This window comes from Salmo salar, chromosome 14 (assembly GCF_965601325.2).
Source record: "Salmo salar chromosome 14, fSalSal1, whole genome shotgun sequence".
Classification (NCBI taxonomy): domain Eukaryota; kingdom Metazoa; phylum Chordata; class Actinopteri; order Salmoniformes; family Salmonidae; genus Salmo; species Salmo salar.
In genome coordinates, this window is record NC_138304.1 from 11,093,781 (window position 1) to 11,117,156 (window position 23,376).

At 40.6% G+C, this 23,376-nt stretch overlaps 1 protein-coding gene across 1 annotated transcript; it reads right to left on the bottom strand.

Moving 5' to 3' along the window:
• Positions 1–965: 965 nt before the first annotated feature.
• Positions 966–22,879, bottom strand: LOC106568746 (NLR family CARD domain-containing protein 3). Its single transcript, XM_014139359.3, has 9 exons — positions 22,569–22,879; positions 16,643–16,926; positions 16,184–16,372; positions 11,561–13,427; positions 8,587–8,757; positions 8,084–8,257; positions 6,064–6,228; positions 5,806–5,849; positions 966–2,802 (listed from the first exon to the last, which is right to left on the bottom strand). Exons 2-9 carry the CDS (start codon positions 16,908–16,910, stop codon positions 2,270–2,272), a joined length of 3,411 nt encoding a protein of 1,136 aa, XP_013994834.1. The 5' UTR covers positions 16,911–16,926; positions 22,569–22,879; the 3' UTR covers positions 966–2,269.
• Between the last annotated feature and the right edge of the window lie 497 nt (positions 22,880–23,376).

Genomic DNA, 23,376 nt, shown 5'->3' on the forward strand with positions numbered 1-23,376 from the left:
ACAGAATGGAAACCTTTTCTGTTGACGAAGAATTTGTTCAATTACAGTGCTTTTATTGCGATGTGGGTGCAGTCAATTGCTCCAATGACATTGGGAAATCCAGCTACGGTATGGAAATCCCTTTTCACTCTGGCCTGTTGCACAGCAGTGTATGGAAACTGTATGTATTGTGGGGTCAGTGAAATAATGCCATGAAGGACTGCAGGCAATATTCGGCTCATGGTTGGTTGTGAAATGCCAGACCGATCCGCAATCTCCCGTTGGAATGTCCCAGTGGCCAGAAATCCCAGGGTGGAGAGGACTTGGGTATGCACTGGTATGGCATTGGTGGATTTCGTCTCCCTTTCTAATACTGGAGAGAGTTGGTTGCAGAGATACAATAAAATATGCCTTGGAAAAATAAATCTACTAATAAGCCAAGCACGCTCATTGAAAACACGCTCCTTGCGTAATGCAGCTTGTGCCAGATCCTCCAGCAATGCAAGATTTGCCATTTTGGACAAGTCACAATGCCTCAGTGTTGCCTTTTTATATTATATAACTAAATTGCCTCCAACCTTACATTCCACTTTCTTTCTAATTGACTTTATTATTCAATTAGGCTTAATTGGTTTCATGTTTATGAATTCGATAGCACCCTGAGAACTATTAGTAGCTTAAGTGTCTATAAAAGAAATACATTAATAAACGATTCATGTATTATATTTTTCTCCATTTGGTGGATGGTATTTCATTAGCAGTTTGACTTTTCTACCACAAGGTGCTGTGCGTACGCATTGTCAGAGTGTGCGTAAACTTAAGCACACCTCTCAAGTAGAAGTACAAATGGATCAACCCCACACTTTGATTAGAAAATGATCGCACGCATGGTTAACCAACATTTCTGTTCGTACGCAACATTGATAAATGAAGGCCCAGGTACCATCTCCTGGATATATAAATATAGTTCACATAAGAGTCAAACATGTCATAACATACATTTAATTCACATGATGGTCAAACATTTTGTAATACAAATACTCCAATATCACAAACTATAGGTTTTACTCTTGCATCATGCTCAGTTCACTATTGGACATAGGCCTACTGTACTGTAGGCTAATATGTTATTGGGTTGACGATGTGTTAAATATCACATTTTAGTCATTTAGCAGAGGTTCTTATCCAGAGCTACTTACAGTAGTGCGTTCACACATTTTTCATACCGGTCCCCTGTGGGAATCACACCCACAACCCTGGCATTGCAAGTGCCAGGCTCTACCAACTGAACCACACAGGATACATTCACGAGCTAGCGTGGGCCGATGCCCTGGGGTTGTTGGATTAAACAAATATAATTTAAACAAATCACCATGTTTCCCTTTCACATTATCAACATGGCATGAATAATATAAGTTGTTTTAGTATCGGAAAATCATGAGTAATGAATTGCTAAAGGTATGCTTATGAAACTCCTGATGTTGCAGTCATATAAACTGCGGTGAGACAGTTGCAATCTTAATTTGAGACAGTTTGCTACAGCAGGAATAGAATCCTGCAGCAACAGGAAATCTGAATTGGGAAAGGTGAATTGGACATTTTCGTAGGGGTGGATGAAATGTCAAATTCCAGACTTTAGAAGCCTTTTTAAAACTCACTACAAGTGTGCATTTCCTGCTGTGCAGTAAAATTCTCAGCAACAAAAGTGATCAAATTAAGATCCTACACCTGTACATCTTTTCAGTTTATTTCAAGTGTGACATCTTCAAATAACATAATAGTATAATCCCAGTGATCCCAGTATATACAGCGGCAACTGTCAGAATGAACTAATAAACAACACTTACACTCCTACAACAGTTAATATCAATAAATACTGAAAAATAATATCTCCAAGGGTCTTTTTTCCACTTTGGTTGTGAGTCTTTCAGATATAGTTTTTTTGTGCGTCACTAGTGTTCTGAGTATAACCAGTAGCACTACTTAAGAGTTGTAGCAGTCCGTCTGTGTATTTGTCTTACCAGTAACCGGTTGACTTTACTCTGTAGATGGGTGGCAATCCTGGTGTCTGTAATATACTGTACCTCCAGTGTCGTGTTGAATTTGTGATAATCGGTCACACAGATACCAAGTTCATGGCAAAATATGTACCATGAAAATTCCATTCAGTGTAATTTAGTTCAAACAGAAGCAGAGTTGTTGTGTCAGCAATTTCACAAAACACTCTACGAATGCCATTATTTACAAACACCAATAATAACAAGACTGCCGCAGTCCTAATGCAAAGTTTTTACCTCAGAGTGACTGAGGAACCACTCCCAACATAAAACCCTGGGTAGAGGGGCTCAGTGAATTTGGTGTGGAATGTGTGCAGGTGTGTCCGTAAGTTAGATGAGACTCTGCAGAAGGACAGAATGCCGGCCTGCCAGTCCAGATACACTCCTACTCTGTAGTAAGGGGAGGATTGGACAGGAAACTCAGTGTAGTTATTATTGTGCCAGGTGGTGTTACTGTGATTAGAGGACTCCAAACTCCAAGACTTACGATTGTATCCAAGCACACAGTCTTTACGCCCTCCTGTCCTGCTGATTCCTTTATATGCCATTCCTATAACAGCCCATTCCCCATTCCAATCTGCCTCCCAGTAACAGGGCCCAGGCCCAGATAGACCCTCTCTACACAGCACCTGTTCACAGTTCCCAAATCTCTCTGGGTGATCAGGATACCGCTGCTTCTCATCCACCCATGTCACCTTTCTGTTCCCCTCAGACAGAGAGAGGCGTCTGTGTGCAGTGTTTGGGTCCAGTGTGAGATTACGTGCATCTGAATGGGGAGATGAAGACATAACTGATCACATTTCATCAAATTATCCAACAATGGGGGGGGGGGGGGGGGGGGGCAGAAAGAAAAAAATCCACAAAACTTAAATGTCAAAGCTGGCTGGACTTAAAATATCGAGATGACATGGAATACTCCACTAACTCAATGATTTTTGCTAAATGTTGAATTAAACAACTGTTGTCTGAACTTAAATATTGAAGATTTTCTTTCTAACAGTAATGGCGAGTTAAGTTTGCCGAGACCCCCAACTTAAAATATTGTGTTGGCCTAAAATACATATTTCCTAGTGTGAATTTCAGCAAGTTACATTTTACTTTATTTTATTACTTGTCAGGGACCGGTTTACAATTAAAGCATCCATTTCAGAGGCTGAAATATTATGCATTAAAACCAGATATAGCTTTAAAAAAAAAAAGTTCTCACCATTAGTGACATTGTTTCTGTTTTATCTGGTCTGTGCTTCATATAAGCATATCCAAATGAACCCACTGTCTGGTCCATTTAACTGGATCATGACTGAAACTCCAAAGGAGTCAAAGTGGAACATTCCAACAATCTCATGAGTAAATCAATTTAACTTTTCCCCAACTATCCACAATGTTTTGGTCAACCTAAAATATGAATTTCATAAAATACAAAAAGTTGGGTAAATCAAAAAGGCTGTGGAACTAGTTACAAAATCTTTTTGTTGGGCCACCTCAGTAAAAAAATTTTACAGTGTATGATTGTCATTATCTATCATGCCCAGTGGTGTAGCGGAGGTTAAACGCACATAAACACCGTTAACCCACCTTTTGTTCGGTGAGCGTATGACCATCTTTTGCGCAAAAATACATTGAAAGTATAGGGAGCGTTACTTTACTCACCCGAACAGCGATCAACGTTTACCCACTTATTGTTTTGCCACTACATCACTGATCCTACCTCCATTATCAAAGTTTGAATTTGTGGGACATTTTCACGCTGGGAGAAATTTTACAGCATGACATCACAACCAGAACGATTGGGAACTATTCCACGCTGGGAAGATTTTTTTTTTTTTTTTACACGGGACAGGGTGCCATGTAAAAAATCTTCAATCAGAACGACTGGGAACTACTTCATGCTCGGAAGATTTTTTTTTTTTTTTTACACGGGACAGGGTGCCATGTAAAAAATCTTCCGAGCATGAAGTAGTTCCCAGTCGTTCTGATTGTGATGTCATGCTGTAAAAATTTCTCCCAGCGTGAAAATGTTCCCAGTTCAATAATTGCACGGGCATCTCTTTATGTGGATGGCTGAGCTCGTGAGGATATTTCTCTCACACCCTCCCTCAATCTCGAAAAACTGTTTTGTGGGCACGAGCGTTTGCTTCACCCCACTGCCAATCAAAGGTGGCCAGGATGATTGACTCTGACAAACCAGAAGCTTGTTGAGGGATGAGGTCAGCATATAAATACCCAGACTTACGCGTCAAAGGGCTGAGGGTTGATGTGAGGAGAGATTATTATAATTATTGAATTTTTTTATTTAATTTATTTTTTATTTTTTGCGGTTGCAAAGACTAGGGCGGTGCATATATTTTGTTAGCTAGCTATACAAACTAGTTAAAACCGCACACCTCCATCTCGACCAGTTTACAAGTAATTATGCTAGCTAGCTAAATCAAGGGCAAGGGGGTGTGGTGTGAAAGAAACATCTGCTGGAGCTCAGCCATCCACACTGACACGTGTGCAATTATTGACTGGGAAAATGTTTCACTCTGACACCAGGATCATACCGGGCCTCACCCAATTTAACCCGTGTATAAGATGTGTAATTGTCAGTGATTTTCTTTTTCTTTATTGCCTTTTGTAGATATTGATCCAGCTAAAAGTTATTTAGATCTGGGCCCGGTTTTCCAAAAGCGTAAAACTGTATTGTGCAAAAAAAGTAATATGACTTTGAATAGCCATTAAATAATTTAAGAGCACCCTCTCCCTCCCCTCCCGGAGGACCTGAGCCCTGGGACCATGCCTCAGGACTACCTGGCCAGATGACTCCTTGCTGTCCCCAGTCCACCTGGTTGTGCTGCTGCTCCAGTTTCAACGATTCTGCCTGCGGCTATGGAATCCTGACCTGTTCACCAAATGTGCTACCTTGTCCCAGACCTGCTGTTTCCGACTCTCTCTCTACCGCACCTGCTGTCTCTAACTCTGAATGTTCAGCTATGAAAAGCCAACTGACATCTACTCCTGAGGTGCTGACCTGTCTACAACCACTGGGATTTATTATTATTTGACCCTTGCTGGTCATCTATGAACATCTTGGCCATGTACTGTTATAATCTCAACCCGGCACAGTCAGAAGAGGACTGGCCACCCCTCAGAGCCTGGTTCCTCTCTAGGTTTCTTCCTAGGTTCCTGCCTTTCTAGGGAGTTTTTCCAAGCCACTGTGCTTCTACATCTGCATTGCTTGCTGTTTGGGGTTTTAGGCTGGGTTTCTGTATTGCACTTTGTGACATTGGCTGATGTAAAAAGGGCTTTATAAATACATTTGATTGATACAGCGAGATATTTAGCCAATATTCTGGAATCATTTTCAGCACTGGACCGCTCCTGTGATGACAGTTAAGTTTCACTTTGTAGCGAGTGCACTGCATGGTATTTTGGGAAACGGGTGTGACATCTTCAGACGTTAATTGTTTTTACAATGCATCGTTTAAAACACTCGTAAGACTAATTTCAAATCTTTATCGGAAAACGGCCCTGATCATTTGAACATGTCTTTTCATGGCTTTGAGGGGGGAAAAAAAGATTCCATAATTTAGACATCTCGTGTCCAGGAAATAAATGTAGTAGGCCTACAACATAGATGGCTGTATTTCACTTCACTTTGACCAGTTAACAAAAATGTATTCAGATGTGTCCATCAGCTCAGAGAACAAGTGTACAAAAGGAAATTATACATTTCTGTTATGGACATGAATGGGATAAAAGTTTATTCATCCCAGCAATCAACACTCACATTTAATTTGACCTGGTTGGGTTGTGAAATCTCCATTTCCCATGCTGTAGGAAAAACAAAACAAATGAATAACATGCACGCACACACACACACACACGCACAAATACACACAAATTAATGCAAGCATGTAACAGAGCCAAAGAAAGAACGTTAAACACAACTTCACTAACTTATCTGTTCTCACAACTTTACTGGTCTGTTCTCACACTGGTTACTGGATGTTTGGCTAACAATAAATGAGAAAATGGTACAACATACTTGAGTTTCTCCAGTTTACAGCAGGGATCCTCTAATATAGCAGAGAGCAGATTCACTCCTGAGTGATTGTAGCTCAGGTCCAGCTCTCTCAGGTGTGAGGGGTTTGACCTCAGAGCTGAGGCCAGGGAAGCACAGCCTTTCTTTGCGACTCCACAGAATGACAACCTGCAGAGTGTATCATGAGTTTACATCCTCTAGTGGAGAAAATGGTAGCTGTGTATGTCTTCCTCAATCACTTACAAATGTCACATTTGTATTTAGAAAATAAATGGTAAAAAATAGAATTAAATACATTAGAATTGAATAAATATTGCATCTTAATTCATGACAAAATGTTCTTTATGCAATTAGGTACATGGCATTTGGAAAGTTTTCAAACCCCTTCCCTTTTTCCACATTTTGTTATGTTACAGCCTTATTCTAAAATTGATTAAATAAAACAGTTTTCCTCAATCTACACACAATCCCCCATAATGACAAAGTGAAAACAGTTTTTTTGTGCAAGTTTACTACAAATAAACAGATACCATATTTACATAAGTATTCAGATACCCTTTGCTATGAGACTTGAAATTGAGCTCAGGTGCATTCTGCTTCCATTGAGCATCCTTGATGTTTCTACAACTTGATTGGAGTCCACATGTGGTAAATTCAATTGATTGGACATGATTTGGAAAGGCACACACCTGTCTATATAAGCTCCTACAGTTGACAGTGCATGTCAGAGCAAAAAACAAGCCATGAGGTCGAAGGAATTGTTCGTAGAGCTCTGAGCCAGGACTGTGTCGAGGCACAGATATGGGGACGGGTAACAAAAGGTCCCCAAGAATTAAAGGTCCCCAAGAACACCGTGGCCTCCATCATTCTTTAAATGGAAGAAGTTTGGAACCACCAAAACTCTTCCTAGAGCTGACCGCTCGGCCAAACTGAGCAATTGGGGGAGAATGGCCTTGGTCAGGGAGGTGACCAAGAACCCGATGGTCCCTCTGACAAAGCTCCAGAGTTCCTCTGTGGAGATGGAAGAACCTTCCAGAAGGACAACCATCTCTGCAGCACTCCACCTATCAGGCCTTTATGGTAGAGTGGCCAGACGGAAACTACTCCTCAATAAAAGGCACATGACAGCCTGCTTGGAGTTTGCCAAAAGGCACCTAAAGAACTCTCAGACAATGAGAAACAAGATTATCTGGACTGATGATACCAAGATTGAACTCTTTGGCCTGAATGCCAAGCGTCACATCTGGAAGAAACCTGACACCATCCCTACTGTGAAACATGGTGGTGGCAGCATCATGCTGTGGGGATGTTTTTCAGCGGCAGGCACTGGGAGACAAGTCAGGATCGAGGGAAAGATGAACGGAGCAAAGTACAGAGAGATCCTTGAGGAAAACCTGCTCCAGAGCGCTCAGGACCTCAGACTCGGGCGAAGGTTCACCTTCCAACAGGACAACAACCTTAAGCACACGTCCAAGACAACGCAGGAGTGACTTTGGGACAAGTTTCTGAATGTCCTTGAGTGGCCCAGCCAGATCCCAGACTTGAACACGACTAAACATCTCTGGAGAGACCTGAAAATAGCTGTGCAGCGACGGCCCCTCCCCATCCAACCTGACATAGCTTGAGAGGATCTACAGAGAAAAATGGGAGAAACTCCCCAAATACAGGTGTGTCAAGATTGTAGCGTCATACCAAAGAAGACTTGAGGCTGTAATCGCTGCCAAAGGTGGTCCAACAAAGTACTGAGTAAAGGGTCTGAATACATATGTAAATGTGGTATTTCCGTTTTTGTTTTTACTACATTTGCTAACATTTCTAAAAACCTGTTTTTGCTTTGTTATTATGGGGTATTGTGTGTAGATTTGATTAGGGAAAAAAGACTATTTAATCCATTTTAGAATAAGGCTGAAACGTAACAAAATGTAGAAAAAGTTTAAATTCAGCTGACATATTAGTCCGATATTGTCCTCGATACATATGGTTGATAACATTAGAACTAGTTAACTAATGCAGGAATACTGACCTCAGTGTCTCAAGCTTACAGTGTGGATTCTTCAGTCCAGCCGAGAGCAGTTCCGCTCCTGAATTCCGCAGGTCATTGTCACTCAGGTCCAGCTCTCTCAGGTTTGAAGAGTTTGACTTCAGAACTGAGGCCAAAGAAGCACAGCCTTTCGCTGTGACTCCACAAAATGACAACCTGCAGTGTATCATGAGTTTACATAGTTTAGTAGTGAAAGTGGGAAATGGAAGCTTTGTATGTCTTCCTCAATCTCTTAAAATATGATAATTATTGATAACATTATTACATATAATAAGTATTGCATCTTGAAAGTACTTCTTTTTTTTTTATACAATTGTATACTGTACAATAGATTTGAAATCAAACGTTCTCTTATGTAGTTAAGTAGCCTAACTATGACATTTAAATTTGGCTGAGGTCAAACACATTAGTCTGACATTGTTGAAAGGGGAATAAATGTGGATTTGAAGAACTATCCAAATGTGAACTAATACAGGAAAACTAACCTCAGTGTCTCAAGTTTACAGTGCGGATTCTCCAGTCCAACAGCGAGCAGCTTGACTCCTGAATCCGTCAGCAGGTTGTTGTCACTCAGGTCCAGCTCTCTGAGGTGGGAGGAGTTGAGAGCTGAGGCTAAAGCTTCACAGCAGCTCTCTGTGAGGTTACATCCATTCAGCCTATGAAAGGTAAAATACTAATTTATCACAGTTACACAAATCTAGTGAACAAGTAGCTTATATTTTGATAACATTGGGGAAAAAATTAGCATTGGAAAGTTTAATTCCAAAATGCTATATATCCATTTGATTTTTAGATGAGATGTTATTGTTTAAAGAAATGATGAAAGAGTGGTGTGTTTTTTTTCACTATCTAATCATGGCATGGTGTTGTTCAATGACAGACATGTATTTGTTTAAACTCTATCAGATAGGCAAATCATGTTTTTTTGCAAAATGCTACCGTGGCTTCAGAAAGTATTCACACCCCTTGACTTTTTCCACATTTGTGTTACAGCCTGAATTTAAAATGGATTACATTTAGATTTCTTTGGTCACTGGCCTAAACACACAATACCCCATGATGTCGAAGTGGAATTATGTTTTTAGAAAGTTTTACAACTTAATAAATGAAAAGCTGAAATGTCTTGAGTCAATAACTATTCAACCCCTTTGTTATGGCAAGCCTAAATAAGTTCAGGAGTAAAAAATTGCTTAACAAGTCACATAAGTTGCATGGACTCACTGTTTGCAATAATATTGTTTAGCATTATTTTTGAATGACTACCTCATCTCTGTACCCCACACATACAATTATCTGTAAGGTCCCTCAGTCGAGCACTGAATTTCAAACGGATTCAACCACGACGACCAGGGAGGTTTACCAATGCCTTGAAAAAAAGGGCACCTATTGGTCGATGGGTAAAAAGAAAACATTGGGGGGGGAAGCAGACATTGAATATCCCTTTGAGCATGGTGAAGTTATTCATTACACTTTGGATGGTGTATCAATACACCCAGTCACTACAAAGATAGAGGCGTTCTTCCTAACTCAGTTGCCGGAGAGGAAGGAAACCGCTCAGGGATTTCACCATGAGGCCAAAGGTGACTTTAAAACAGTTACAGAGCTTAATGGTTGTGATAGGAGAAAACTGAGGGTGGATCAACAACATTGTAGTTACTCCACAATACTAACCTAATTGACAGTGAGAAGAAGGAAGCCTGTACAGAATAAAAATATTCCATTCTCCATATTTTCAAGCTTAGTGGTGGCAGCATTATGGTATGGGTTTTGCGGACAGGGAAGTTTTGCAGAATAATAAATAAACGGAATGGAGCTAAGCACAGGCTAAATCTTAGAGGAAAAGCTGGTTGTCTGCTTTCCACTAGACACTGGGAGATCAATTCACCTTTCAACAGTACAATAACCTAAAACACAAGGCCAAATCTACACAGGGGTTGCTTATCAAGAAGACCATGAGTGTTCCTGAGTGGCTGAGTATTTAAATGTTTTTATTTTTTTTACTTAAATCTACTTAAATCTATGGAAAGAGCTTGAAGAATTTTGAAAAGAATAATTGGCAAATGTTGCACAATCCAGGTGTGGAAAATTCTTACCAAGAATGACTCACAAGCTGTAATTGCTGCCAAAGGTGCTTATACAAACTATTGACTTAGGGGTGTGAATACTTATATAAATACTTGTATTTTATTTGGAATAAATGTGCACAGGCTAAATCTGCTAGGATTTACGCTGTGTACTACTCCCTTCACAGAACAGCGCAAACTGGCTCTAACCAGAATAGAAAGAGGAGTGGGAGGCCAGCATCCTGGAGTCGCCTCTTCACTGTTAACGTTGAGACTGGTGTTTTGCGGGTACTATTTAATGAAGCTGCCAGTTGAGGGCTTGTGAGGTGTCTTTCTCAAATTAGACACTCTAATGTACTTGCTCAGTTGTGCACCGGGGCCTCCCACTCCTTCTATTCTGGTTAGAGCCAGTTTGCGCTGTTCTGCGAAGGGAGTAGTACACAGCGTTGTACGAGATCTTCAGTTTCTTGGCAATTTCTCGCATGTAATAGCCTTCATTACTCAGAACACGAATAGACTGACACGTTTCAGAAGAAAGTTATTTGTTTCTGGCCATTTTGAGCCTGTAATTGAACCCACAAATGCTGATGCTCCAGATTCTCAACTAGTCTAAAGAAGGCCAGTTTTATTGCTTCTTTAATCAAAACAAAACAGTTTTCAGCTGTGCTAACATAATTGAAAAAGGGTTTTCTAATGATCAATTAGCCTTTTAAAATAATAAACTTGGATTAGCTAACACAACGTGCCATTGGAGCACAGGAGTTATGGTTGCTGATAATGGGCCTCTACGCCTATGTAGATATTCCATTTAAAAAGAAATCTGCCTTTTCCAGCTACAATAGTCATTTACAACGTCTACACTGTATTTCTGATCAATTTGATGTCATTTTAATGGACATTTAATGGACTTGTTTTCTTTAAAAAACAAGGACATTTCTAAGTGACCCCAAACTTTTGAACGGTGGTGTGAGTTATAAAAAAAATCAATACAGTAATATAAAATCTGTAAAACATTTAAATTTGACATTTTTGTCATTTAGCAGATGCTCTTATTCAGAGTGACTTGCAATAAGTCCATTCATCTTAAGACAGCTAGGTGAGACAACCACATGGAATGGAATGTTCGTATCCTGTATGATTGACTATACAGTCAAACATACAGGATGCGAACATTCCATTCCATCTAAACAATGGGTATATTAAAAAAAATCTATGAATGACAAATTTGAGAACAGTAATATTTTACACACACATTAAGGTACCCATAAGCAATAATTTCTTATGAAAAAACGCATGTGAAATTGGTGGATATAGCATTTTGGAAATAAACTCTTCACATGTATAATATAATTGAATTTTGACTGACCATTTATAATATGGTATGTTTTCAACTCACAGAGATGTTCTGGAGGCTTTGACGACTGGCAACAGTCTCAGAAGCCCCTTTTCTGATCTGGAGTATTTCTTCAGATCAAAGACAACCAGCTCCTCTTCTGAAGTCAACAACACAAAGACCAGAGCTGACCACTGTGCAGGTGAGAGTTCTTCTCTGGAGACATTTCCTGAGCTCAGGTAGTTTTGGATCTCCTTCACCAGTGAATGGTCATTTAGTTCATTTAGACAGTGGAACAGATTGATGCACTTCTCTGGAGAGTGATTCTTTCTGATCTTCCTCTTTATGTACTTGACTGTTTGCTCATGGCACTGAGAGCTGCTTCTCGTGCTCCTTGTCGGTGTCAGTAGGCCGTGTAAGTGAGACTGATTGGACTCTAGTGAGAGGCCCAGAAGGAAGCGGAGGAACAGGTCCAGGTGTCCATTCTTACCCCGTAAGGCTTTATCCACAGCACTCTTGTGAAAGGTGAAGGCAGGTTTTAATGTAAACTTCCTAAGAATTTTTCTGATGGCGGAATGGTCTTTGTTCATTAGGTTTACATTGCTGTTGTTGAATGATAAAAAGACATACAACGCAGCCAGAAACTCCTGGATGCTCAGATGCACGAAGCTGTACACCTTCTCCTGGAACGGCCCATAATCCTCTCTGAAGAGCTGTGTGAACACTCCCAAGCGAACCGAAGCTTCTCTGGCATTAATGTCACACTCTTGCAGATCTGACTCATAGAAAATTAGGTTGCCATTTTTTAGCTGTTGAAAAGCCAGTTTTCCCAGTGCCATAATGCTCTCTTTATCCCAGTGTGGATCTCCCTCACCTTTCTCATTATATTTCTCGTTCATCTGTTTAGCATGAAACACCAGTAAACCAAGGAATAATTGAGTCAGAGTCTTTGGTATTTCTCCATTCGTATCTGTACTCAATATGCGCTCCAGAACTGTAGCTGAGATCCAACAGAAGACTGGTATGTGGCACATGATGTGGAGACTCCTTGATGTCTTAATGTGTGAGATGATTCTGTTTGCCAGATTCTCATCACTGAATCTCTTCCTGAAGTACTCCTCCTTCTGTGGGTCATTGAACCCTCGTACTTCTGTCACTTGGTCAACACACCCAGAAGGAATCTGATTGGATGCTGCAGGTCTAGAGGTTATCCAGAGGCGAGCAGAGGGAAGCAGATTCCCATTGATGAGGGATTTCAGAAGTACATCCACTAAGGTTGGCTCTGTAGCTTTATCCCAGCTATCATTTTTCTTGTAGTCTAGAGGCAATCGACACTCATCTAGACCATCAAGGACAAATAGAACTTTGTACTTGCTCTCATTGTAGTTTGGGTTTCCTGAGTCTTGTAATTTTGTGAAAATCTGATAGAGAAATTCCTTCTTAATCACTTTTGCCTCTCTGATGCATTCATAAACAAGATCCACTAAACTCAGCAATTTATTCCTCACCAAATTTAGCTCTCGAAAAGGCAGTGAAAATATGAACTGGATATCTTGATTTTCTTTTCCATCAGCCCAGTCCAAAATGAACTTAAGTACAGAGAATGTTTTTCCAATGCCAGCGACTCCCTTCGTCAGCACAGTTCTGGTAGGTTTGTCTTGTCCAGTTACAAATTTAAAGATGTTATTGCATTCGATCAACTTTTCTTCTGTTGATGCTGGTGTGATGGATGCGATCTCAATCTGTCTTACCTCGTGTTCATTATTGACCTCTTCACTTCCACCCTCTGTGATGTAGAGTTCTGTGTAGATCTTATTGAGAAGTGTTTTCTTTCCCTGTTTTGGCACCCCCTCAAATACATGCTGAATCTTTTCCTTCAGTTTGTATTGGAATTTACGTCGGTACTTCTCAACATCTTCATATGAAGGACCTGACAATGGATATACAATTACAGTTTAAGATTAGGTATAATCAAGGTTTGATTGTATTTAGCGACTCAATTATCAGTCCCTCCATGATTTTGCGAAGCCAAAGAGATGTTTTTATTTTTTTAAAGTTATTGTTTAAGTGGCTTAATAATTGAACAGTGCACAAAGGGTACTTGAGACTGTGATTCCTGAAATGCAGCGCTTGTTGAAGAATTTTTTATTTATTCTGAAATTATACTTTTGTTGCATTGTTTGCTAGCTGGTTAGCTAGCTCACTGGCCACAATTGAAAATGTTGCTAATGGTAGCTAGCAAGTTAATATAACTTATTCTCTCAATGTATGTTAGCCAGCTAAGTTAGTTGTATATGAATATAACTCTCAACTGCTGTCAACATCAGAATAAGATTTGTAGAGCACTAGTTAGGTCCAGAAGTGGTTAACAGCTTTGACTGAATGCTGACAGTGCATTCAGAGCCATCCAGTGGCTAGCCAAACTACAGAATTGTGTGTTGTAACGTAACTAAAGTTCGGGAGGAAAGACCACACATGAAACAATTTACATTTCCTCGCCTTTTGACAATCAAAAAATGTAGAACTCCTTGTTAGGGCTGGACTACCCAATTTGGGGCCCCGGGACACAGACCTCCAGGGGGCACCCTCTTTTTAGGAAAACAGATATTTATTTGAAAAACAGCTAACTTCCTTCATTTCAACATATTTAGCAAAAATGTGCAGTTTTATAAAGTTATTCTACACATTTTGTAATGAGGCTAAGATTTTATTTGGAGTTTTAAAGCTAATTTCCTGCAATTCTACGGTTTTTGCCATAGGTCAGAAAGAAAAATGTGGTGTTTTATAGCTCATCTCATGCTATTGTTCATGTTTTGCCATAGGCATGAGAGACATTTTTGCATCTGGCGCGTCCGTGGCTCATTTTCAAGAGAGCACCAGCATGCTCTCCCGAGCGCATTTCTCTACTATTCACGGCCCTTCCCCGAACGCACCAGCACATCTCCCGGGCACACGCAAGCCGCATGCCCTGCTCCTCGGTGGACCCGAGAGGCTGTGCCGCCTACCATCGCATCGGAGTCTCAGCTATTCATCCATCGTCGGTCAAGTAAATCATCTTGATGCAGAATCTAATCTGTTCTAAGAATTTCTCTCCACAATCCCGTATTCTCTTCTTTCATATGAAGAGTAATGTTTGATAAAAGCTCTGCTGTTTTGCACATTTCATTATGCCATTCTTTTAAGTATTGTCCAGGGTCACATTTACAACAGCCCACATGAGGGCAGCCACATATTGTATCAGATTGTTGGATTATGCTAATTTCAACCAACCATATATTGTCCACCATACTATTTAGACTCAGACTGGCTTTCTGCCATCATTATGTCCTGCCATTGTTTTTCTCTCTCTTGTTATCTTGATCACTCCCTCCATTTTCTTCCACTAAACTACTTCTCCCTCTTTCCAATTGGTTTACTACAGCTGCCCTTCCCACCCGGCGCTACAACTACATCCACCTCCCCGCATGTTGCCCACCAACCTGGGAGACACCATGCTCCTGAGGTCCACCATGATGTCATTCCCTGCCACCTCCACTGCCGTATAGTCATTCCACAACCATCAACTCAGCCCAAACCAGCTCCGGACATGGTTTCTCACTTCACAGATTACAACCTGTCATCCAACACAGACTTCACGTCCCTGCAGCTTCCCCTGACGCCCCAGCAGCTTCCAGCAGTACGACTCTCCCTGAACCGAACCTCTCAGCTTCAGCTGCTTACATCCACAACCTACCTCCCTCAACACCGCCAAGCCACCATACAACACAGCAACTTCCTCTGCCCCACTGTCCCAACCATCTCCTTTCTCTGCTGCGGTCCACCAGCAAATCATGCAGTAAAACCTCCACGTCCCAAAGCTTCCCTGATCTTAGGCCATTGTCGAGATTCCTACCGGGATTCCCTTGCATGACACAGTCACCATTCATACCCAAGCCCACGGTTCTGCCACAACCAGATGCTATTCAGTCCGACAATCTCATACGATCATACTGACGTCCTCCTTTGCTGAAGCCTGTTCATCTGGTTCACATCGGATTAGCCATGACGCGTTTCTCCATTCAAATCGTTTGCTCAAGCTACACGTCTCCAAACACATTCCTCTGACAGTGCATTTTCATGACAAATTGGACACCAAAAATTACAAATTGCCTTGCAAAATGTCAGAATTGTCGCAGCAGAGTAAATAATTTTCGCCCGCAAATGTATATTAAAAAAAAACACAGCGAAATCCTGGAGGGACTGATTTATTATTAAGGACAGAATACAAACTTGAGATGTGTGGGGCCAAAATAAACTGTAATCCATGGTTTGGTTTTCTATAACAGCCACTACAAACGTCAGCTAACTTTAGCCACCGCTAGTTATACATCAATGGAAGTGATTTGGCCATGAAATTATTAACAGGCACTGCATACCCCTATCACTCCCATAAATATTTTCGTAGCAGTGGCGAAAGTTAGCTGAAGTTTGTAGTGGCTGTTTAAAGAAAACTGAACCATAAATCTAAAAAAAAATCCTATCCCATAGACTGCTTTCAGGGTGAGGAACTATCTAATATTAATGCTATTAATGCCCTTTAATGCTACATTCTGGGAATACAAAAAAGTATATATATTTTTTTAAATGAGAAGACATATAGTTGTATTGAATGCCTCTCTCCAAAGTGTGAGATGTTATGTTATTTACCATCATCTGTAGAGTTAACAGAGGTGAGTGTATGTTTCTTAACATGGTCTCCAGGCTCAGTGTGGTTGGAGAGATTTGCAGAAGCATCCTGAACATCCTGAACTGGTACGGTGCCTGTGTTCAGGTTGGGCCTGGTTGGTATGGCTGATACTCCTGCTGTGGCTTGGTGTTCTGTCCCTGACATTGGAACTAGATAAAACAAAAATGTATATAAATTGACGTATTGATCAGCCAATGAGTCTGCGTTTGTTTTATTTTGGAGGGACTAAATAATGTATGATTAAAGTGGTCCTCCAAAAAAAAGGGGTAGTTTAACGAAAATATATTCCCTCCTTAAACAACTCTTTCCCTCCTAGTCGGCAAACACGTCTGGTTTCAATCAAATGTGCATTTTAGAATGATTACACCCAGCATACAGTATGAATCCTGAGCTATTTTTACAGTCTGTCTTTAACTTACCAGCTAGATCATTCCGTTTAATCTTCCGCAGAATATGGTGCGTCATCTCCAGAGCACCAGCTTCCCTATAGGTATGTACCATCTGATCCACTGTGTCCTCTCTTTTAGCATTTTCCAGCCTGCTAACTGGGATGGGAGATGAGCCACCCGAAACACGCTGCTTCAGGTACCACTGAAATGACTTCAACTCCTCACTGGACAGTTGTTGAAGAATAGCTAGCAACCGCTCTGGGACAGGTGTGGGTGGAGCAGGTGATGAGGCGTCCATTTTAGATCACTTGACACTATTAAAACAACAGAACAAGTCAAATGTGTACATAACGTTCACACAAAACACAAAATACTAGGCCCCTGTCAATTGTGTCAATCTGCCGTTGATATGGCATTATTGGAGGACTGAATAGTTTGGAGGAGCATGTCTTTGGCAATTGGATGAGGGGCGCTATTTAAAAATGGGGATGGATAGACAACTTGAACAAGCAAAATTAAATATGCAGCAGTGGCGGTTGGTGCCATTTAAGATTGGGGAGGAATTTTTTGTTTGTTTGATCATGGCCTTATTTCTATTACAGCATATTGGATGACTATAATTTACTGTATATTCCATTCACCCAGCTCAATGTAACATTAATAGGTTTAGGCTAGCTACTACATGATACTCATTTTCCCTATACCCATCATGAGGTTGCTACAAACTACGAATGAAAGTTTACAATGTAGGTGCACAGGTCGAGAGAAAAATGCCAAACCTTCATAACATAACTGCTAACTGCGACACACAGCCTATATCGTTGTCACCATATTAACTAGCGTCATAGTCAAAATAGCTACTAGAACTAACACGTTAGTAAACCAGCTACAATCACGCAGTACAGTGTACAGCAAGCAGTTTAGCAGTTACATTTTATAAAACCAAAAACTTACCTTGACTTGGAAGAGTTAGTGTTGGATAGCCATAGCCAGATAGCTAACAGCATCTCCGCTTGAGCAGGGTGTTTGACTATGCTAAACTAGCTAGCTGCATTCCCTAGCTAAGAAAGTTAATAAAAAATAAATAATAATAGCTAGCTCTCTCTCTCGTTCTCTCTCTTGCTTCTCCCTCATTTTTGAATAAATGAATTTGTTCAAAACTGTTCAACTAGTGTCTTTCTCTCTCTCTGTCAACTACTCACCATATTTTATGCACTGCAGTGCTATCTAGCTGTAGCTTATGCTTTCAGTACTAGATTCTTTCAATGATCCTTTGATTGGGTGGACAACATGTCAGTTCATGCACAAAGAGCTCTGATAGGTTGGAGAATGTCCTCCAGAAGTTGTCAAACTTAATGTGTAAGTCTATGGAAGGGGGTGAAAACAATGAGCCTCCTAGGTTTCGTATTGAAGTCAATGTACAATGAAGTCAGTGCATTCGGAAAGTATTCAGACCCCTTCACTTTTTCCACATTTTGTTACGTTACAGCCTTATTCTAAAATTGATTACATAAAACAAAATCCTCAATCTACACACAATACCCCATAATGACAAAGCATAAACAGGTTTTTAGAAATGTTAGCAAATATTATTATTTTGTAATATATATTTACATAAGTATTCAGACCCTTTGCTATGAGACTCAAAATTGAGCTCAGGTGCATCCTGTTTCCAATGATCATCCTTGAGATGTTTCTACAACTCGGAGTCCACATGTGGTAAATTCAATTGATTGGACATGCTTTGGAAAGGCACACACCTGTCTATATAAGCTCCCACAGTTGACAGTGCATGTCAGAGCAAAAACCAAGCCATTAGGTCAAAGGAATTGTCCGTAGAGCTCTGAGACAGGATTGTGACAAGGCACAGATCTGGGGAAGGGTACCAAAAAAATTATTTAGCATTGAAGGTCCAAGAACACGGTGGCCTCCATCATTCTTAAATGGAAGAAGTTTGGAACCACCAAAACTCTTCCTAGAGCTGGCCACCCGGCCAAACTGAGCAATCGGGGGAGAAAGGCTTGGTCAGGGAGGTGACCAAGAACCCAATGGTCACTATGACAGAGCTCTAGAGTTCCTCTGTGGAGATGGTTGTCCTTCTGGAAGATTCTCCCATCTCTGCAGCACTCCACCTATCAGGCCTTTATGGTAGAATGGCCAGACGGAAGCCACTCTTCAGTAAAAGGCACATGACAGTCCACTTGGAGTTTGCCAAAAAACACCTAAAGGACTCTCAGACCATGAGAAACAAGATTCTCTGGTCTGATGATACCAAGATTGAACTCATTGGCCTGAATGCCAAGCGTCACGTCTGGAGGAAACCTGGCACCATTCCTATTGTGAAGCATGGTGGTGGCAGCATCATGCTGTGGGAATGTTTTTCAGCGGCAGGGACTGGGAGACTAGTCAGGGTTGAGGGAAAGATGAACGGAGCAAAGTACAGAGAGATCCTTGATGAAAACCTGCTCCAGAGCAAAGTGTCACATTCCACCTGGACAACGACACACAGCCAAGACAACGCAGGAGTGGCTTCGGGACAAGCCTATGAATGTCCTTGAGTTGCCCAGCCAGAGCCCGGATTTGAACCCGATCTAACATCTCTGGAGAGACCTGAAAATAGCTGTGCAGCGAACCTGACAGAGCTTGAGAGGATCTGCAGAGATGCATCAGAGAAACTCCCCACATACAGGTGTGCCAAGCTTGTAGCGTCATACCCAAGAAGACTCAAGGCTGTAATCTCTGCCAAAGATGCTTCAAAGTAAAGTGTCTGAATACTTTTTGTTTTACATTTGCAAAAGTGTTTTTTATTTAAATTGGGTATTGTGTGTAGATTGATGAAGATTTATTCATCAATCCTCTGGGAATGCACAGTACCCAGAGGATGACAGAAACTAGCTGTCCTCCGGCTACACCATGGTGCTACCTCAGAGAATGCTGTTGAGGCTACTGCAAACCTTCATTGCAAAACAGTGTGTTTTAATCAATTATTTGAGGACGTGAATATATACTTAAAGTGTTATAATAACCACGTAAATCTCTCTCGGACAAGGGGACTTTTATCAAAATATTTGGCTATATATACACTACCGGTCAAAAGTTTGGACACCTACTCATTCAAGGGTTTTTCTTTATTTTGACTATTTTCTACATTTTAGAATAATAGTGAAGACATCAAAACTATGAAATAACACATATGGAATCATGTAGTAACCAAAAAAGTGTTAGAACATTTGTTTATTTTAGATTCTTCAAAGTAGCCACCCTTTGCCTTGATGACAGCTTTGCATACGCTTGGTATTCTCTCAACCAGCTTCACCTGGAATACTTTCCCAACCGTCTTGAAGGAGTTCCCACATATGCTGAGCACTTGTTGGCTGCTTTTCCTTCACTCTGCGGTCCGACTCATCCCAAACCATCTCAACTTGGTTGAGGTCGGGGGATTGTGGAGGCCAGGTCATCTGATGCAGCAGTCCATCACTCTCCTTCTTGGCAAAATAGCCCTTACACAGCCTGGAGGTGTGTTGAGTCATTGTCCTGTTGAAAAAAAAATGATAGTCCCACTAAGGGTAAACTAGATGGGATGGTGTATCGCTGCAGAATGCTGCGGTATCCATGCTGGTTAAGTGTGCCTTGAATTCTAAATAAATCACAGACAGTGTCACCAGCAAAGCACACCCACACCATAACACCTCCTCTTCCATGCTTTACAGTGGAAAATACACATGCGGAGATCATCCGTTAACCCACACCGTGTCTCACAAAGACACGCCGGTAGGAACCAAAAATCTCCAATTTGGACTCCAGACCAAAAGACACATTTCCACCAGTCTAATGTCCATTGCTTGTGTTTCTTGGCCCAAGCAAGTCTCTTCTTCTTGTTGGTGTCCATTAGTGGTGGTTTCTTTGCAGCAATTCGACCATGAAAGCCTGATTCACACAGTCTCCTCTGAACAGTTGATGTTGAGATGTGTCTGTTACTTGAACTCTGTGAAGCATTTATTTGGGCTGCAATTTGAGGCTGGTAACTCTAATGAACTTATCCTTTGCAGCAGAGGTAAGTCTGGGTCTTCCATTCCTGTTGCAGTCCTCATGAGAGCCAGTTTCATCATAGCGCTTGATGGGTTTTGCGATTGCACTTGCAGAAATGTTCAAAGTTCTTTAAATGTTCCGTATTGACTGACCTTCATGTCTTAAAAGTAATGATGGACTGTCGTTTCTTTTTGCTTTTTTGAGCTGTTCTTACCATAATATGGACTTGGTCTTTTACCAAAATAGGGCTATCTTCTGTATACCCCCCTACCTTGTCACAACACAAGTGATTGGCTCAAACGCATTAAGAAGGAAAGAGTTTCCACAAATTAACTTAAGGCACACCTGTTAATTTAAATGCATTCCAGGTGACTACCTCATGAAGCTGGTTGAGAGAATGCCAAGAGTGTGCAAAGCTGTCATCAAGGCAAAGGGTAGCTATTGATTTGTTTAACACTTTTTTGGTTACTACATGATTCCATATGTGTTATTATTATTATTATTCTCCAATGTAGAAAATAGTAAAAATAAAGAAAAACCCTTGAATGAGTAGGTGTTCTAAAACTTTTTACCGGTAGTTTATATAGCTGAATATATTGATAAAAGTCCCCTTGTCCCAAGAGAGACTTACATGGTTATTAAAAAACACTAAGTATACATTTACGCCGCCAAATAATTGATTAAAACACACTGTTTTGCAATGAAGGTTTACAGTAGCCTCAACCGTACTCTCTGAGGTAGCACCATGGTGTAGCCGGAGGACAGCTAGTTTCTGTCATCCTCTGGGTACAGTGCATTTGGAAAGTATTCAGACCCCTTGACTTTTTCCACATTTTGTTACGTTACAGCCTTATTCTAAAATGGACCAAAAAAAAGAAATTTTCATCAATCTACACACAATACCCGATAAATTAAAAACATTTTTGCAAATGTAAAAAAAATAAAATTCAATATCAACTTTACATAAGTATTCATACACTTTACTCAGTACTTTGTTGAAGCATCTTTGGCAGAGATTACAGCCACGAGTCTTCTTGGGTATGACGCTACAAGCTTGGCACACCTGTATGTGGGGAGTTTATCTGATGCAGATTCTCTCAAGTTCTGTCAGGTTGGATGGTGAGCATCGCTGCACAGCTATTTTTAGGTCTCTCCAGAGATGTTCTATCGAGTTCAAATCCGGGCTCTGTCTGGGCAACTGAAGGACATTCAGAGACTTGTCATAGTTTTTATGTTTTCACTATTATTCTACAATGTAGAAAATAGTAAAAATAAAGAAAAACCCTCGAATGAGTAATGGTTAACAGTTTAAGGAACAAAGAGTAAGATGGGGAATTTTACGTGTTTGCAAAAAGACAAACTGTGGTAAGAGGCATGTAGGCCTACTATAGTGAACAGACACATTATTCTCTATTCTCTAACAAAATCTGTATATTCTGTTGCATCTTAGATATTGTCTCAAGATACTGTATGTTCACTGTATAAAACCAGCTCTCACTTTAAGAAGCAGTACTACTCACCCTGAAATGGAACTCAACTACTGACAAACACTTGAATCGTATCATATTTAACGGAAACAAACCAGTCTTAGCTTTCAGGAATGGGGTCATATAGTTAATAGCCCAAACCGTTCAAATGCTAGGTCGCAGCCAGTGAAACTTTGTCCGCAATGCGGGGCCATGGGGTGATGAACAAATAACACATATGTAAAGCTCTGATTTTGACTTCTGATTGACTTACATGTCAAGTTAAAAATGTTCCATTCAGTAGTGGTTCACTTTCCACGTCAGGTAATATTGAGTAACCTTTCATTAAATCGGGGAAATGTGAGCAGGGTTCCACAATATCAATCAATAATATGTACAAATGTATATTTAAGTAATACCTCTGTCTTGCTCTGTTCATAGTAATATTCAAGTTTACTTACTTCATTCTCTCTTCTCTTTAAAGCAGCATATTCTGCCTCGGTTCTCAAAAATTACAACACGGCCAGGAAACTACTAGAATCAGGAAGCAGATCTTACAGTCTTTAAAGTTGCCTTGTCATGAGATTTAGGGTGTTCTCACAATTGGTTCTATTCATCCAATTTTTGTGAACGATATTAAGAGTATTGCTCATTTTCTTGATTTCTTGTCAGCCCATATGTAGGAGAGTTAAAAAGGTTATTCCATCAAACTTCAAGTTATTAGAATAGTACACAACACAGAACAGAACAACCAGGTTAAGGGTCAGTGGCCCAAGACTGCGAACAGGAATATTCCAAGTTCAGACAGAAGGGGGGAGTCAGATCGCTATGATCGCCAGGAACTTTACTTTTGGTTTCTCAGTTCAATTGTTGCGCTACTAGTGCTGCCTATTGATGTTAAGTAGGCAGCTACAGTAACTGGATGATATTAACATCTTCGGTTTTTATTTCATTAAATGTATTTTATTTTATCTGGGTGTTTACGTCACCTACTAACACCCTGGTACTACACGAAAGGTATGTGTTGCAGATTACTCCTGTGTAGAAGTCCATAACGTTAAATAAATAAAGCATCCCATTGTTAATGCTATATGTATTGTAATAAGGGGGTGTGAGACTATTGAAACATGTAACTTTCATCGTTGTTATTGATTTAGTTTTACAGTGCTAAAAGTATTGCTAGCTAGCACGCCTTTCTGTGATGCAGATGGTTAGCTGAGCTGCCGAGTTGCATTATGGGAGGTGTAGTTTTGCCCTCTAAGGTCTGAA